A 15,542-nucleotide genomic window follows, 5' to 3' on the forward strand; every position below is an offset into this window, starting at 1 on the left:
GTAAAAAATATAAATAGAGAAATTAATATTTAAAGAATACTAGACATGTAAAAATAATTTAAAAAAGATATACGAGTGTTTGGTTAGAATTGACTGTACAAAAATTATGTTAAAATCTTTATTATTTAAATTATATTTTAATGAAAAAGAAAAAATATTTTTGAGAAAAAAAAATGTTTTAAAGAACAATATCCCACTCTCTTCCTTTTAGAACCCTCTAATTTTTAAGGTTTGAGTTACACCATCTATTTTTCCTGCAAACCCTATTAACTTTTTCAATAGTTATTTTTTAAGTGAAATCTTCTTTAAAATGATTTGTTTTATGTGCATGATGGCGATTTTTATAACTTAGATGTTTTATTTGATAATATTTTTTCAAAACTATTTGTGGTCCATATTTGAAATATTGTGGGTTAGTTTTGCAAAATAAAATAGGCGTTATTGTAAATTGTGTTAAAAGAACAGGAGTACGTGTATAATATCTTTCAAATTTAAGGGATATTTGTATAATTTTTGTAAAACATAAGAAATACTCTTAAATATATTTTTTTCTGTCGACGTTATACATTTTTGCAACTCTTCAGATATGAAAAGAAAGAAAAATAAAAAATCTAATCATAATTAAATTAATACATTAAAAATAGATAAAAAATAATAAATTAAAATATCATTTTCAACTAATTTCTTTTTAATTTTTTTTAATTTTTCTCGTCATGTACCAAATAATTTTAGAATTTTGTTTTCCCTGCCAAAGAGAGTGAAAGTAGGTTTCCTATGACCTATTTCTCATAAAAAACATTCAATAATCCAATTGTGGTTGGTAAGTCAAATCAGTGCTTTACATTTTTTTTTACTTTCTTTTTTCTTTTTCTTATACCAGATGTTATTAGACTTTGCTAACTCTCTCACGCTATTGCTTTTGTCGCTTTCATATCACACTAACTTCCCAAGGAATCGCTTCCACACAAAAAAAAATCATTAGTTGGAAGATTCCAAATCATTGTCATGTTTTATGTGAAGACGGCACATAAATAATTAATTATTCAACAACAAAATAAATAAACCACTGTTTCTCGCAAATTAATAAAGTAATTATAGAAAGACAGTCAACAAAGTATTTCACTAAATAAAGTAAAAAATATATTCTGTGAGTATTTTTTTATAGTTATATATAAAATATAAAAAAATGTTTGCTGTTGCATTGTGTTAAATCAGAATCATCATTACTGTGTAAAATTTCTTCTTCACTTTTAAAAAAAAATTATCATATCATAAATATAAAATATAATAGTTATTATTAACTCAAAAAACATCATGTGTTTCCATAGAACAACAAATGTATCAGACAAAAACACAGTATTAGGTGGAAACGTAGCAGTGGCCTCTGAATAGGGATTTTGTGGAAGTCAAACTTTATTTTATGAGAATTGATTGATGAACTATCATTTCACATGTAAATATTTGACACCCAACATCAATAATTTATGACCACATAACATAAGTCTATTATTCTATAGGAAAATGATAAAATTGATTTTTTTTGACTATTAAATTTAAATTTGGTCTTTTAATCTCTAAAACTAATAAGATATTTTTGTTAGCCCTTTAAGAATATATTTCTGTCTTTAAATATATAAGTGGACTCCTTTTTTTTTTGTATTAATTTGATTTTTTATCTTAAAATTAATGTTATTGAAATATTTGTTGACATAAAAATCATTGTACGTACTATGATAATTTTTCGAAATATTTTAAAATCTAAATATGCGAGGCTAATAAATATTTAATAAAAATTATAAAATAATTTTTCACATTATTTAACCTGTGTCATTGTTAACATGAACATAATAAATCAATTTTATAATCGAAGGCTAAACTTAATTTAAACAGAACAAATTTTGTGGGTTTACATGGAAATTTCATCACATGTATGTGAAAAAAAAATAATCAAAGCAGGCAAAGTTGGAATGAAATGTCACTTTTACCCTTATTTTTGTTGGAATTTACATTTTTGATATATTATTTCTTCATAACTTTTTAATTATTAAATAGGATCTTCATCTCAAAAGATACTGAAATTTAATTACAAGGAAATGCAATATTAGTAAATAATATAAAAAAAAATACACCTACATGTTATACATTTAATTATTATAATTATAACTGTCACATTAAAAGATAAGAAACCTAATTTTTTTATTGATAATTAATGCATACAGGTGATTATGCAGCACCTACTAACTTTTTTAATGTACAATTACTATTATTTGAATATTTTTTCCTTCAACAAATGGACACAGAGATATTATATTAATTCAGTTACCAGAGTTTGAGTTTTGAAGATTAAAAAATATAACTGAGAGATTTTATTTAAAATGTTAATATTAATCATAAAAAATAATATTATTCATGTTTAAATCATACCATATTTTTGAATTTTAAATTTTGAAATTTCATTTTCTATCAAATTTTCTACATTTACTCTTTTATCAAAATATCCTTAGTTGTTTGAATTGCTATTAACAAATACTATGAGTTATCATTTTCTCTTTTAATGAAAGACACAAATTTAAATATTTAAAAAGGAGTTGGAGCGAAACAGTGAAATTAATAGAATGGGGTCCAGTTTTCAGAGTAGCAACGGTGAGTGTATAATATATAATATATAAATATAAATAAATAAAATAAAAGCGATATTTCCCTAATTTATTTATTTATTTTAATATAATAATATAATATAATAATGCAATACAATAGTGGGAGAGTGAGTGACTTTATTCTGGCTTGTCTCTTGGCACTCTCACATCACCCAACAACCTCTTACCTTTTTCTCTTTCTCTCTCTAACTCTCTTTCTCTCTCTAACTCTCTTTCTCTCTCTTCTTCTCTTCTTCTTGAATTTGACTTGCCAAACCCTAGCCTAAGAATTTTCATACAACTTCTTCTTCTTCTGTCATTCCAAATCGGTTTCCACTTTGCGTGATTAGAGAACAAGTGTGAAGGGTGTGGCAGATGCTTCTTTTCTGTGCAAATGCTTCTGATTTCGTAGTTCGTTAGAGAGACTTCTCACTCGGTCATGGCTAGGCGTCATGGATGGGAGCTTCCTTTTCACACTTTCCAGGTACATTCTCACTCTCACTCCACACCACACTGTATTTTCAATGCCGCAACGCAATTGTCTTCTCATTCCTGTGCTACTTTGTTTTCTGTTTGTTTTGTTTTTTCCTCAGTTTCTGATAGGCCTTTTCTTCAAACTTTCCTCCAATTTTCCATCGTCTTCTACCTTTTCCCACTTTCTCGTTTACCTCTTTCTTCTTTGACTCTTTCCTGTTTTACCCACTCTACCGCATCTTTTTCTCTATGGTTTATTTTGTTTTCCGCCGTTAATTCGTGTTCTAGTTTTATGCGGAATCTCATGCATTTTGTCGTATATGTCGTGTCCACTCCTTTTACCTCTCACTTTCTGGGGGATTCTGTTTTCGCACTCGAATATCCGTTTACCTAAGATTTTTTTTTTTCAGTGTGGAAGCCACGTCAATTACTTTAGCGTTTTTTTACTTCATCATTTCTTGTTACGAATCTTGTGTTATCATATTATCGTCATCTGCAGAAAGATAAATTTATGAGTCAACTTGTAGATGGAACAACACTACTACTAATATTAGACCACGATCCTTCGGCATATTCTTTAGTGTCTGATAATTTCTTTGGTAAAATAGTTTTTTTGTCTCCACTTTAACCGTAACACATCTAAAAAATGTTTGGGTTTTTGTCTTCCAAAAATTTAATAATTTTTTTGTATTTATTATTTAAGAGCAACACATCCCTGATGAGGGACTAACACTCCAGGGACTAAAACATATTATTTTTGAAGGAAGTATTTTGAAGGACTAGAAACATATTTTTGCCTAAATTCTTTGACAATGCTGAAAAATGCCAACTGTTGTTCTAGTTTCTTGTTTTCTAGAATTGAAGGTTTCTATATTCTCACTGAGCCTTTTCTCACTGCTTTTTGATTTATGAACAGGTCGTGGCTATAACAGTATTTTTCTTACTGTCTATTGCATATTATGCATTCTTTGCCCCTTTTCTTGGAAAGGACATCTATGAATATGTGGCTATTGGTGTTTACTCTTTACTGGTAAGCAATACTCTGAATCTTCTCCGCTCTCCCCCCACTCTTGTGTCTACCATATGGGAGATTCATTCTAAAATAGGGTGTTCAATATTCCTTCATTAACTTGTATTTAAGTTTTGAATGCAGGCTCTCTCTGTGTTCTTTCTTTATGTTCGATGCACTGCCATTGATCCTGCTGATCAGGGTGTAACGGTTGACTGTGACAAGTCGTCGAAGAATAGATCAAAACATGATGAAGAGTTGGCAGGTTGGACTTTCAATGCTAAGGCATTTATTGATTTTTGGTTTATTCTTGTGATCAGATTTGTTAGAAATAATGTATAGGAATGGGGTAGATTATATATTGTATTTATTCTCGTTATAAATATATTCTCTTTTGTGTAGTTCAACCCATGCAATTCATCCTATCTGTGTTGTTGTATCATTTTTTCAACAAGATTGAAATCATGATTCATCATAACGGGTTGTCATAAATTTAGTATATTTCTGGTTTTATAAAGCAGAGGCGGACCACCAAATTGAAAGAACTGCTCCGAATTTAATTATGCAGCAGTGACATTTTTGGACTATGGTGTGTTACATCTTAATGTCTGCACACATATCCTATATCAGTTGAAACAGATTTATTTAAGCGTTTTTGTAGGTTTGGTAGAACCGTTCATTTAGATTTTTACTTGTTCTTTGAAATTATGAATATGCAAACACTTCGTTTGTTACCTCCTATATGGCATATGCAGACAGATTGTCATGAATTTATTATCTTAATTGATTTGACAGCAATACTTATTGGGAATATATTGGGATATGTTGTCAGCCATTGATGATTTACTATCCCTTTAATAGCAATTTCACTGTAACTTGATTGTTTATTTAGGATTTGCATCTCCTATTGCAGAACCCAGCAAGATAGGACTAAAGGGTGAAGGAATGTCTGATCGGCATAATTCAAATTGGTGCTCGAAAGTTGGGTGTTTCTTTTGTGGTTTTCTTGTTAGAGAAGACTGCCGCAGTAATGAAGATAGCATTCCACAGCAGCAATCTGGAGAAGAGGATGCTTTGTTCTGCACTTTGTGCAATGCTGAGGTTGACGCAAGCTTTTTGAAAAATATTATTATGTTTTTCCATACTGCTTCAAATAAAGTCAAATGGAGAAAACCGAGTATTGCAGGGAAAATAGAGAAAGAAAATTCTAACATGGTTTTCTAGAATGCAATGGAAATCTAAGCGGATGAATCCAAATTTTATTTCCCAAAACTGCCATGGTTATAGACAAAACAGGAAAATCTTCTGTTATATATATGTGTGTGTGTGTGTCACTTTCCTGATGCTTCATATTTATTCAAAAAACAACCAAAGCCCTTTTCAATCAACAGTAAATCAGTGTCTCTTTGATTTGAGAAAATATTTTGTTTTAATATTTTTTGTTTTCGTGAATAATTATAAAATAGCATCTTGACTTCACTTTGTTTCTCGTTTTTATATTTTAAAATGTCTAGGTGTAGAGTTCTCTCCTTTACATGTCTCACCATAATATTGACAAACCACCATATACTTACGTCTTTTTAGTTAAATTTTGCAGGTGCGGAAGTTCAGTAAGCATTGTCGAAGTTGTGACAAATGTGTTGATGGATTTGATCATCATTGTCGGGTAATCTGTGCTTTTAATCCCACCTTAAGTCGGTTATTGGCTATTTTAAATACTCAATTTTGTAGTGTCTTGTCTGAGGTATAGGTCTTCTGTCATAACAATAAAATAATGTTGATAAAAGTAATCAGGTCAATCTTTTAAATTCTCACTTTTGCACACACTTATTAGTGTTCCTTTCAGAAATGATTTGTCCCCTCTTCACTCCATTGAGAGTGATTACTTGTTTGATCGTCTCCAATGACAGTTGTTTTCTTAAATGTTATTTTGCCTGTAATACTTGGAAGCTGCAATACAGACTGGATTTTGACAATCGAATTATCTAGAAGTTTACTATAGCTTTGTTATGTTTGGGACTTGAGATGTGAGCAGCCGTAAACTTGTCTTGCTCATTTTCCTTCTTTTAACCATTAGGTTCTTCAAATATTCATTATCATCTACTTCCTTTGTTTTATTCAGTGGTTGAACAATTGTGTTGGAAAGAAGAATTACATCACGTTTGTGTGTCTTATGGCAGTGAGCCTTGTTTGGGTAAGTTGCATAAATATGCTCTTCTTGAATCTTGTTCTATCCCCTTTTGTCTGTTTTATATAGAAGAAACCTTCCAGATTAGAACTTGTTTTTCTTACTTAATGCTCACGCATGTCACAGCTTATTGTTGAATGTGGAGTTGGGATTGCAGTGCTTGTCAGATGCTTTGTTGATAAGAAAGGTACAGAGCACCAGATAGCTGAAAAACTTGGAGCTGGATTCTCCAGGGTCCCATTTGCTACCATAGTGGTACCTTTGCTCTCTCTTTTTAATTCTCTGTTTTTATATAGGATAGACTGAAATAAACTTTACCTGACCTGCTACTTTTGTATTTCTAATGAGTTCTATTTGCAGTAATGGTGCATAATGAGCCTTGTACGGGCATTCAATATAGTTTTTCATGTGCAATTTCTATTGACGCATGTCTCGTGTAATTTAAAACCCTGGGTTCTGTCAACTGATGTGAGCCCTTATTTGGCATAAATGTCAAATTATGCATTTTGACTTCTCTATTGTATATAATGTGTTTTTTGATATAAAACATTCAACTGAATCTCTGAAAATCTTTATTTTAAATAATCAGTTCTTCTGTTGTTTAGTATTCCGGATTGGTCTTTGAACAACATTAACTAATTGAGCGGTTGATTGTTCCCAAATGATGATGTTTAACCAAGATTTTCTTCGTCGTTATTTTAACTTCAATAAACTTTGAATTGCTGTTTTACATAATTTTCCAACCTTTAACAGGCCATATGCACGGCAGTTTCATTCCTTGCAACTGTGCCTTTGGGAGAATTATTCTTTTTCCATATGATCCTGATACGGAAGGTATATTCACGAACTTTCCTTCTATTGATGTGTATATTCGAAGTTGACATTTTCTTTCACAGGGTATCACAACTTACGAGTATGTTGTTGCCATGAGAACTCTAAGTGAACCACCTGGTCCTTCTGTTGATGGAGGTGAACAACAGAGTCTACCATCATCTCCCACTAGTTCAGCCGTCACTGCAATGAGTGGAAGAAGCTCCGTTGGAATGAGTTTGCAGTACAAAGGGGCCTGGTGCACACCTCCAAGGATCTTTATGGATCACCCGGTACTGCCATCTCTGTCTAATTGCCTGAACCATATGACCAGCAATTTCTTTGAAAGATGTATCACTCATTTATCAACATTAAATACAGACAATTATGGTGATAGATAGGAGAGGAGAGTTGACATTTGCAAGACACAGTATGACATAACACTTTAATAGAGGAAGCCCTTATACTTCGGAACAGCATGTTCTATATTTTTTAGTAATTATGCATTTCCGAGGTTAGAAATAAAAAACTGCTAGAGTTGAACAGTTGAAGACACGAGTGGTGCATTGTTTAAAGCATGCCAAATAAAAACTGTCACAACAGCTACTATGCTTATTCCTAGTTTCTGAAATAAATTAAGTTCTTGTTTTACGTCGATTAACTCTGATCTTGGATAAGCAGGATGAAATTATACCACATTTGGAGCCTGGACGGCTACCATCCACTGTTGATCCAGATGCAGTACAACAACTACCTGACAAAGGGAAAAAGTTGAACCAGCGCCCTGTTCGGATCAGTGCATGGAAACTTGCGAAATTGGATTCTAATGAGGCAACTAAGGCAGCTGCTAAAGCTAGAGCATCATCGTCTGTGCTACGTCCAATTAGTTCTCGACCTCATGGATATGATGTCGATCATTTATCCAGCAGCAATGTGAGTGGAAGAAGCAGCCCAATTAGCAATCAAGGATTTCAGAACAAATATGACACAGCGGGGACATCAAGGTTATCTCCTTCCAAGAGCTCATACGCTCCTAGCCAAGCAAGCAAGGATGATATGGATGCATCATGTCATCACAGTATGAGCAACTTCAGCAGTCCACAAGTCTCAAACCTTACTCCTTCACCAATGCAGAAGCCGAGTTTGAACAGAGACCATTTCAACCCCATGTATCAACAACCATCAGGAAATCAGTCTCCGTCATCAGCCAAAGAAAGTGAGGGGAACACGAATCCAGTTCAAGAAAATGTGGCACGCGTCCCAATGAGAAGCAACAGCTTAGCTGTTTCAGATAATAGAAGATCGTCAGTGTTTTGGGACCAAGCTGCCGGACGCTTTGTGTCATCTTCATCTTCATCAAGAGGTCCTGGCAGTTCCCAGATTCCTGGAACAGAGTTATTGTACACTGGTCGATCCATATTTTTTGGCAGTCCCGTTGTGAATGAACAGCCAAATACGGGAACAAGACTTAGCAGTTCAGTAGCTGGTATTCCTGATAGAGATTCTACATTAAGGGATTTTCAGCAAGGTAGATCACATAGAGGTGGCCAGCTTCCTGTGTTTGTTCCTGGTTATTCCCAGCAAAATAAGTTCCCCTAGATTGCCTCACTTCTTGACCATTAATTTGTTACGGCAACTATTTCTGATCTTTTTTTAATTTTAAAGAAATTCTCCAAACATGTTATCTTGCGCTTTTAGTTGTCCGTCATTTGACTTGTTTCCCAGGTATGACTGAGCATTCGTCTTTCCATCTGTACAGACTAATGGATCACCACCCTTTTCTGTACAAATATATTTGTTCACCTTCATTGCATTTCAAGTATTAATTCGAACGTGGATATGAAGAACATTTTATTTCTCAAATCAGCACGTTTTGTCTTTTTACTGGTTTTTGTTTTATGAAACAATTTATGTTGATTATTAACCATTTTTTTTCTCAGAAAGTAGTTACGTTGGTCAATAAAGCGAAGAGGAAATCGATGTAAAGATAGCGGTAAACTACTTAAATTGAGTTACTCTAGATTTTCTGTTTTATTTAGGTAAAAGGTGACAGTGCACTCTTTTTTTTTTTTTTTGTCATGGACACAAGAACATTTGGCATGAGCAATGGTTTTCTAAGTACTGTAATCGTCTCCCCTCTTTGTTAATATATGTTATAATTAATATTGTTCCACATTACTTCATTAACAGTAAAATCTTTCCAAACATTTTAATAGAGGTATTTAAGTTTTTGGGTCATGTTAAATTAAAAGTTTACTACTAATAATAATAAGTAGAAATATTATTATTTTCATTTTCAACTATTCAAATTTAAATTAAGCAATGTTAATTATATTTTGGTGGGGGAGTATGTAATTTCACGTAGAACACAGACATTATCCACCAATTTTGTTTTTTCTGTTTTGTGTGAAAGTTTTGATTGATCGCAATTTGTAGGTATATATTATTAAAAAACTAGAGGCGGGGGAGGAAGTTAGAAGAAGAATAAAATTGGATGGCAACATATGGGTGTAATCCTGAGTTGTTCCTCTCCATACATTTGGGATAGTTGTTAGAATGTTGCATGCATGCGCAACAACGTACCAAAACACTTCCAAGAACACGATGACCTTCTTCTTCCCAATTTCATCTTCAACAACCCCTCTCATCATTGAATTTTAACTCTGCACACCACAAACGCATTATCAATCATCACCGTCGCGAACTTTTTCTTCCCAACAATTCAGTAATTGAATACGTATGGCGGGAGGAGGAGGCGGTGACAACAGGGAGCTAGATCTCACGCCTACATGGGCTGTCGCTGCGGTTTGTGCAATCATCGTCATCATTTCTATAATGTTGGAAAAAATCATACACAAATTCGCAGCGGTACTACCATAACAACAATGCATATTTTTTTGTTCACGATTCCTCTATCATGATGGGTGATAACGATAACAAATATCCTTTTTATTGGTTTCAGGTGTTTGAAGAAAAAAAGAAACATGCGTTGCTAGAAGCTCTTGAAAAGATTAAAGCCGGTGAGCAACCTCATTAATAGGAAAGTTCTCCTCTGTTTTTCTGTTCGTCCTCATCAGTAATGAATTCTTGTTTGTTTGTTGGCATGCAGAGCTTATGGTTTTGGGATTTATTTCTTTACTTTTAACGTTTGGTCAAAACTACATTTCCAAAGTGTGTATTCCCCAAAAGTATGCACACACAATGCTACCATGTCTTCCCCCTGAACAACGTGGAGGGGGTGCAGCAGCTGAACACGGAGCGGGTGCCGCAACCGATCACGGAGCTGGCGCTGCAACTGAACTTGGGGGTAGTGCAACCGAACATGGAATTGAACCTAAGACAGATGAGGGGGGCGGTGAAGCTGAAGGAGGCGGTGAGGCGGCCGAAGGAGGTGGCCATCGTCGCAGACTTTTTTCATACGATCGTAGAGTTCTATCAGGTGGTGGTGGAGGCATGAGTTGTAAACCGGTACTCAACTCTTCAATTTCTTTTAATAAAGGATAAGACAATCTTTCTTTTGATAGATAAAATTACTTGTAAGAGATAACTTTAGTTGCATGTTTAATCTTGAAGTTGAAACCCTGAATAAGTTTAAACAAAACTCTATGCGCCTAAAATGCTTTAAACCCCATTTTTGAGTTAAGTACGGGCATTGTATAGTGATGGTATTAGAATAGCATTTTTGATACTTTCACTTGTAGTGAAGCTTCTGATTGCTCCACATAAGAGTCGTTGTTGCAATTGTCCCATTTGGGGCAGATCTCTCAAGTTTGTGAAAAGCTCATGCTACTGAATGTTGGTTGTGTAGGGGTACATGCCTCTTATATCAGTGAGCGGGTTGCATCAGTTACACATTTTTATATTTTTCTTGGCTGTCTTCCATGTGATATACAGTGCCATAACAATGACCCTTGGAAGAGCAAAGGTTGGTATTGATTCAGGAATCAACAATAGGTAAACTAATGGAGGAATCAGTTTTTCATTGTATGTATGGTAAAGCCTTTTTTTTCTTCTGACAGATTCGTGGGTGGAAGGCATGGGAGGAGGACCATATCGTGGATGAAAATGCCTTGAATGGTACAAAGCAATGAATCGTTAATAACTTATTGCGGCTTCAAGTTTCATTAGTACTAATTCTTCATAATTTGAACATTCTGAATTGGATGTGTAATATCTGTTCAGATCCTAGAAGATTCAGACTTACTCACGAGACATCATTTGTGAGGGATCACAGCAGTTTCTGGACTAAAACACCAGTTTCCTTCTATTTTGTAAGCAATTATCACTGCCAACTCTTTTTTCATATACTAGATTGCTAGTTTATAGAAGGAATCACCAAAAATATGTGATATTAACATCACGATTTATTAGTCGTTTCATGTCCTGCTTTAATTCACTTGCAAATATATGTTGTTGATCAATTTTCAGGTATGCTTCTTTCGACAATTTTTCAGATCTGTTCGTAGGGCTGACTACTTGACCATGAGACATGGATTTGTTTCTGTTAGTAATTTTCACTGTGCAACATCACTATTACGCCTGCAATGTTGTCTTTTTTATTAACTGATAATGCCCCCCTTCACTTTGCAGGTCCATTTAGCACCAGGAAGTAAGTTCGATTTTCAAAAATATATCAAGAGGTCATTAGAAGATGACTTTAAGGTAGTTGTAGGAATCAGGTAATTTTGACAAGTTCGCCATGACTTTGGTTTTTTGTGTTACAGTAATTTAGCCTCGTGGAGTCATATGATGTTAGGAGGATACTTTATTCCTGAATCCCTTAATCTTTGGTTTCTTCTAATGGTTACACATGTTCTTTTGGCAGTCCGATTCTTTGGGGATCAGTGGTGTTATTCTTGCTCGTGAATGTCCATGGTTTGTCTCTCACCTAATTATCAATAGCTTCCCTGTTTTGCACTGAAATTCTTACTGAAAGAAATTGCTCACTACTTTTCAGGATGGCATGCTTCTTTTTGGGTGTCTTTTCTTCCTCTATTGGTTAGCAGACATATCTTATCTTCACTGTCAATTGTGTTCGTTTCAGTTTAGATGAAAAACAATGAGACTAATGATTGATTAACTTGAAGGTGATTCTGGCTGTTGGAACAAAACTTCAAGCAATTATTACTCGAATGGCACTTGACATAAAAGAAAGGCACGCTGTAGTGCAGGGGATCCCTCTGGTGCAAGTGTCTGACAAGTATTTTTGGTTTGCATGGCCTCAGTTAGTTCTTTATCTCATCCATTACGTCCTCTTTCAGGTACTCACCCTTCACTTTTTTTTATCACTTCCTTTTTTAGTATCTTCAAAGAATTTCTGAGATCCTGAATATTCGAAGAATTTCTCACTACTTGATGCTTGGTTTATCATTTCCAGAATGCTTTTGAGCTGACATACTTCTGGTGGACATGGGTAATAAACACTACATAATTCCAATTCTCTTCTTCTCACCATTTGTTTGATTCTACAAACTTTAAATCACTTCCTTATGGCGCAGTATGAATTTGGTTGGGCATCTTGCTTTTACGAGGATGATAAACTCATGATCGTCAGAGTAGCTCTTGGGTAAGTCTCCGTCCCATTTAACACTACATCACTCAACAGAACGAACAGAACGAACAGAACGAACAGAACGAACATAACGAACATATTCCTTTATGTAACATCTTGAATTTACAACACATACTAAATAATTTAACCTCAAATTTGGTGCAGGCTGGGAGCTCAAGTGGTTTGCAGTTATGTGACACTTCCACTCTACGCACTGGTTACTCAGGTGCATTCACTACATAGTTGATATGAAAAATGTTATTTTGGGTGTGGAAGGAGAAGTAACTGTGTGTGGTGATTGAATTTGTTCCAGATGGGGTCGACGATGAAGAAGTCAATATTTGATGACCAAACATCGAGGGCGCTGAAACAGTGGCATAAGAATGCTCTGAAGAAGAAAACGTCAAAAGGACGCCACGAAACTCGAACGTTGGGTGGGAGCCCGGGAGATCATACGCCGGAACATTCTTCGCCGCACCCACCGCCACAGAGAGACACGGAAATGGCTTCTCAGACCGCCACCATCGTCAGCAGCGTTGATAACGAATCCTATGATAAACGAGACCTTCTAAGTGGACCGTGACACGTGTCGAAATCTGCTGCAATGTAATTAAAAACACTACAGTGCATCATCATGCCAAAGCTTTGTTTGACATAGGTTAAATAGAATTAGTTATTGTATAATTGTATAATTGTATTCGTTATACTGTAGATTTATAAAATTCTCACACACCATGTATCAAAATATGTATATCAAAATATGTATTTTAAGTGTGTTAGCGCAATTCTTCCCTGTTTAACAACTAAATCTATTGCTTAAAATCAAAATGTTACACTACACATTAACTCAGTAAATTAATCGCCAGAAATATAGAAAAGGGCAAATGGGTAATTTTATCTCCCGGGAGAAATGAAGAGTGGATAATGGGCTAAAGAAAAAGCATAGCATGTGGCGCGAGAGAGAGTAAGAGTAATGGCAATGAGTTCGTCTTCTTGCGCTTGCGCTTCTAATTCAAAAAATTGGAGCATTGATTATGGAGGTACAATGCATTCAAATTCAAAGCGAATCAGGCCAACGAAAATCGCCATGCCACTCTCAGTTTCTGGTTCCAGAAGATCCACGGCGATTCTCATTTCATCGTTGCCGTTCACCTTCCTTTTGCTCTCTCCGCCGGCGGAGGCCAGACGCAACAAGAAAACAATTCCCCAAGAGGAATACCTCACTACTCGTTAGTTCCTCTTTTTCTATTTCCGTCAATTTTCTTTCAAATCTCTATCTGTTTCGCCAAACGAAGTTTAATTGTAGTTAGTTATACTTAATCAGCCAACAACAAGTTCAGTTTATCCTAAATGTGATGTTTAATTGTGATGTTTAACTCAGCTGATGGATTGAAATACTATGATTTGATTGAGGGCAAAGGTCCAGTAGCTGAAAAAGGAAAAATCGTTCAGGTACACTTTGTGAGCTTTTGCATGTCTCAATCAACCTCTCATTTTGCTTTTCTATTTCTTGTTTACTTTTCGTTTCTAGTTGTCGCTGACAGGTCCACTTTGATTGCTTATATCGCGGGATCACTGCTGTATCCAGTCGCGAATCTAAACTCCTAGCGGGAAATCGTATCATTGCTCAGGTTTTCTAACCTTTTTTTCTCTTTCTATATTTTGTCTGCAAAGTCATCTCAAATTTATCACCGTTACTGTACTTTACTTGGTGGTGCTGCTGATGCGTGCGTGCTTCCTTCTCTTAAAGCCATACGAATTCAGGGTGGGAGCTCCTCCCGGAAAGGAAAGAAAACGTGAATTTGTTGATAATCCAAATGGTTTATTCTCTGCTCAAGCAGCACCCAAACCCCCACCTGCCATGTATACAATAGTGGAGGGAATGCGAGTTGGTGGAAAGGTAACTCTAACATCATTCTATGCTTCCTCTTTTGTTCTACTCATTCATTCATCTAAAACTTCTATATACTTTATCTTGTGTCATTTATTTTTATGTTGTCACTTTTAATGGCTGCAGCGAACTGTTATTGTTCCTCCTGAAAATGGTTATGGACAAAAGGGAATGAACGAGATTCCGGTAATTCCCCCTCATGCTTTTCTTACTTCTTTAATTAATCTTCTCTTATGAATCAAATATCTTTCTGGACAATGGTTGTTTTATAAATTAAAGTTAATTTATACATTTAGAAAAATTATGTAGATGTGTGTGTGTGAGTTTCTCTATCCCAAAATCCACCAAAAGAAACCTTCAAAAACACTTATAGTTTCTAGCTTATACCCAACCAAGTACAATGTTTAATGAAAATGATTAGCCTACAAGTTGTTTATGATGTTGCAGCCTGGAGCTACATTTGAACTAAATGTTGAGCTTCTGCAAGTTGTAGCTACCTGAAGATCAGAGTGAGCTTCACTCCATTCTTTGAAGCTGTTGATATTTAACTTCACAATATGTATTTTATGAGGCTTGCGGCTATTTTATTCTCAATAACCTTTTTTATCATTGTCTTTTACCCATTGTGACAACAGAGGAAATAAGGTAGAGAAGAAAGAATATTTTTTTTGCAATATGAAAGAGAAAATAAAGAAAAAATTATTTTTACAAACACAAATTTCTAAGCTTTCTCACTCATTCTAATTTCAAAATTCCATGTTCACTCATTTTCTTTTCCCTGTAATAGTTTTTAATAGAGCGAGAAGCTGTATACTTTTTCTTTTGAAACTGTAGTGGGACTCATCCTCTGCAATTTTAAACTTGATCTTTCGTATAATTGAATTATTTTTGTATAAAAGCTTTTTTCTGCAGAAGAGCCTAGCATTAGATTTCATATTGATGGATAAATTAACCGTTAATTTCACTTTTGAAGTATGACCTTC

General features: G+C 34.6%; 3 protein-coding genes across 4 annotated transcripts; all 3 read left to right on the top strand.

Moving 5' to 3' along the window:
- The first annotated feature begins 2,790 nt into the window (after positions 1–2,790).
- Positions 2,791–8,980, top strand: LOC114163222 (protein S-acyltransferase 21). 2 transcript variants are annotated; one of them, XM_028047399.1, is made up of 10 exons: positions 2,791–3,120; positions 4,027–4,140; positions 4,264–4,384; positions 5,012–5,220; positions 5,717–5,785; positions 6,242–6,313; positions 6,434–6,562; positions 7,061–7,141; positions 7,204–7,410; positions 7,799–8,980. In XM_028047399.1, exons 1-10 carry the CDS (start codon positions 3,076–3,078, stop codon positions 8,714–8,716), a joined length of 1,965 nt encoding a protein of 654 aa, XP_027903200.1. In that variant the 5' UTR covers positions 2,791–3,075; the 3' UTR covers positions 8,717–8,980. The 2 variants fall into 2 exon arrangements, with proteins under 2 accessions (XP_027903200.1, XP_027903201.1); XM_028047400.1 differs by having other exon boundaries at positions 2,792–3,120; positions 5,033–5,220.
- Positions 8,981–9,029: 49 nt separating this feature from the next.
- On the top strand, positions 9,030–13,416 carry LOC114163223 (MLO-like protein 9). The gene is made up of 16 exons (XM_028047401.1): positions 9,030–9,110; positions 9,554–9,985; positions 10,080–10,137; positions 10,227–10,585; positions 10,926–11,042; positions 11,137–11,194; positions 11,300–11,388; positions 11,546–11,620; positions 11,708–11,796; positions 11,943–11,992; positions 12,075–12,115; positions 12,205–12,378; positions 12,495–12,530; positions 12,616–12,683; positions 12,834–12,894; positions 12,982–13,416. The coding sequence occupies exons 2-16, from the start codon at positions 9,857–9,859 to the stop codon at positions 13,249–13,251; spliced, it is 1,674 nt and encodes a 557-aa protein (XP_027903202.1). The 5' UTR covers positions 9,030–9,110; positions 9,554–9,856; the 3' UTR covers positions 13,252–13,416.
- Positions 13,417–13,609: 193 nt separating this feature from the next.
- On the top strand, positions 13,610–15,261 carry LOC114164302 (peptidyl-prolyl cis-trans isomerase FKBP18, chloroplastic-like). Its single transcript, XM_028048913.1, has 6 exons — positions 13,610–13,897; positions 14,050–14,120; positions 14,213–14,299; positions 14,419–14,568; positions 14,686–14,745; positions 15,007–15,261. The coding sequence occupies exons 1-6, from the start codon at positions 13,642–13,644 to the stop codon at positions 15,058–15,060; spliced, it is 678 nt and encodes a 225-aa protein (XP_027904714.1). The 5' UTR covers positions 13,610–13,641; the 3' UTR covers positions 15,061–15,261.
- Positions 15,262–15,542: the final 281 nt, after the last annotated feature.

The sequence above is a fragment of the Vigna unguiculata genome, chromosome 9 (genome assembly GCF_004118075.2).
Source record: "Vigna unguiculata cultivar IT97K-499-35 chromosome 9, ASM411807v1, whole genome shotgun sequence".
Lineage (NCBI taxonomy): Eukaryota > Viridiplantae > Streptophyta > Magnoliopsida > Fabales > Fabaceae > Vigna > Vigna unguiculata.

Coding starts and splice junctions, on each gene's coding strand:
- LOC114163222 (XM_028047399.1), top strand. CDS start 3,076: ATGGCTAGGCGTCATGGATGGGAGCTTCCTTTTCACACTTTCCAG. Junction 4,385..5,011: donor ACATGATGAAGAGTTGGCAG/GTTGGACTTTCA, acceptor TTGTTTATTTAG/GATTTGCATCTCCTATTGCA. Junction 6,563..7,060: donor TCCCATTTGCTACCATAGTG/GTACCTTTGCTC, acceptor AACCTTTAACAG/GCCATATGCACGGCAGTTTC.
- LOC114163223 (XM_028047401.1), top strand. CDS start 9,857: ATGGCGGGAGGAGGAGGCGGTGACAACAGGGAGCTAGATCTCACGCCT. Junction 11,043..11,136: donor TGACCCTTGGAAGAGCAAAG/GTTGGTATTGAT, acceptor TTCTTCTGACAG/ATTCGTGGGTGGAAGGCATG. Junction 12,895..12,981: donor TCTACGCACTGGTTACTCAG/GTGCATTCACTA, acceptor AATTTGTTCCAG/ATGGGGTCGACGATGAAGAA.
- LOC114164302 (XM_028048913.1), top strand. CDS start 13,642: ATGGCAATGAGTTCGTCTTCTTGCGCTTGCGCTTCTAATTCAAAAAAT. Junction 14,300..14,418: donor GAAATCGTATCATTGCTCAG/GTTTTCTAACCT, acceptor CTTCTCTTAAAG/CCATACGAATTCAGGGTGGG. Junction 14,569..14,685: donor GAATGCGAGTTGGTGGAAAG/GTAACTCTAACA, acceptor TAATGGCTGCAG/CGAACTGTTATTGTTCCTCC.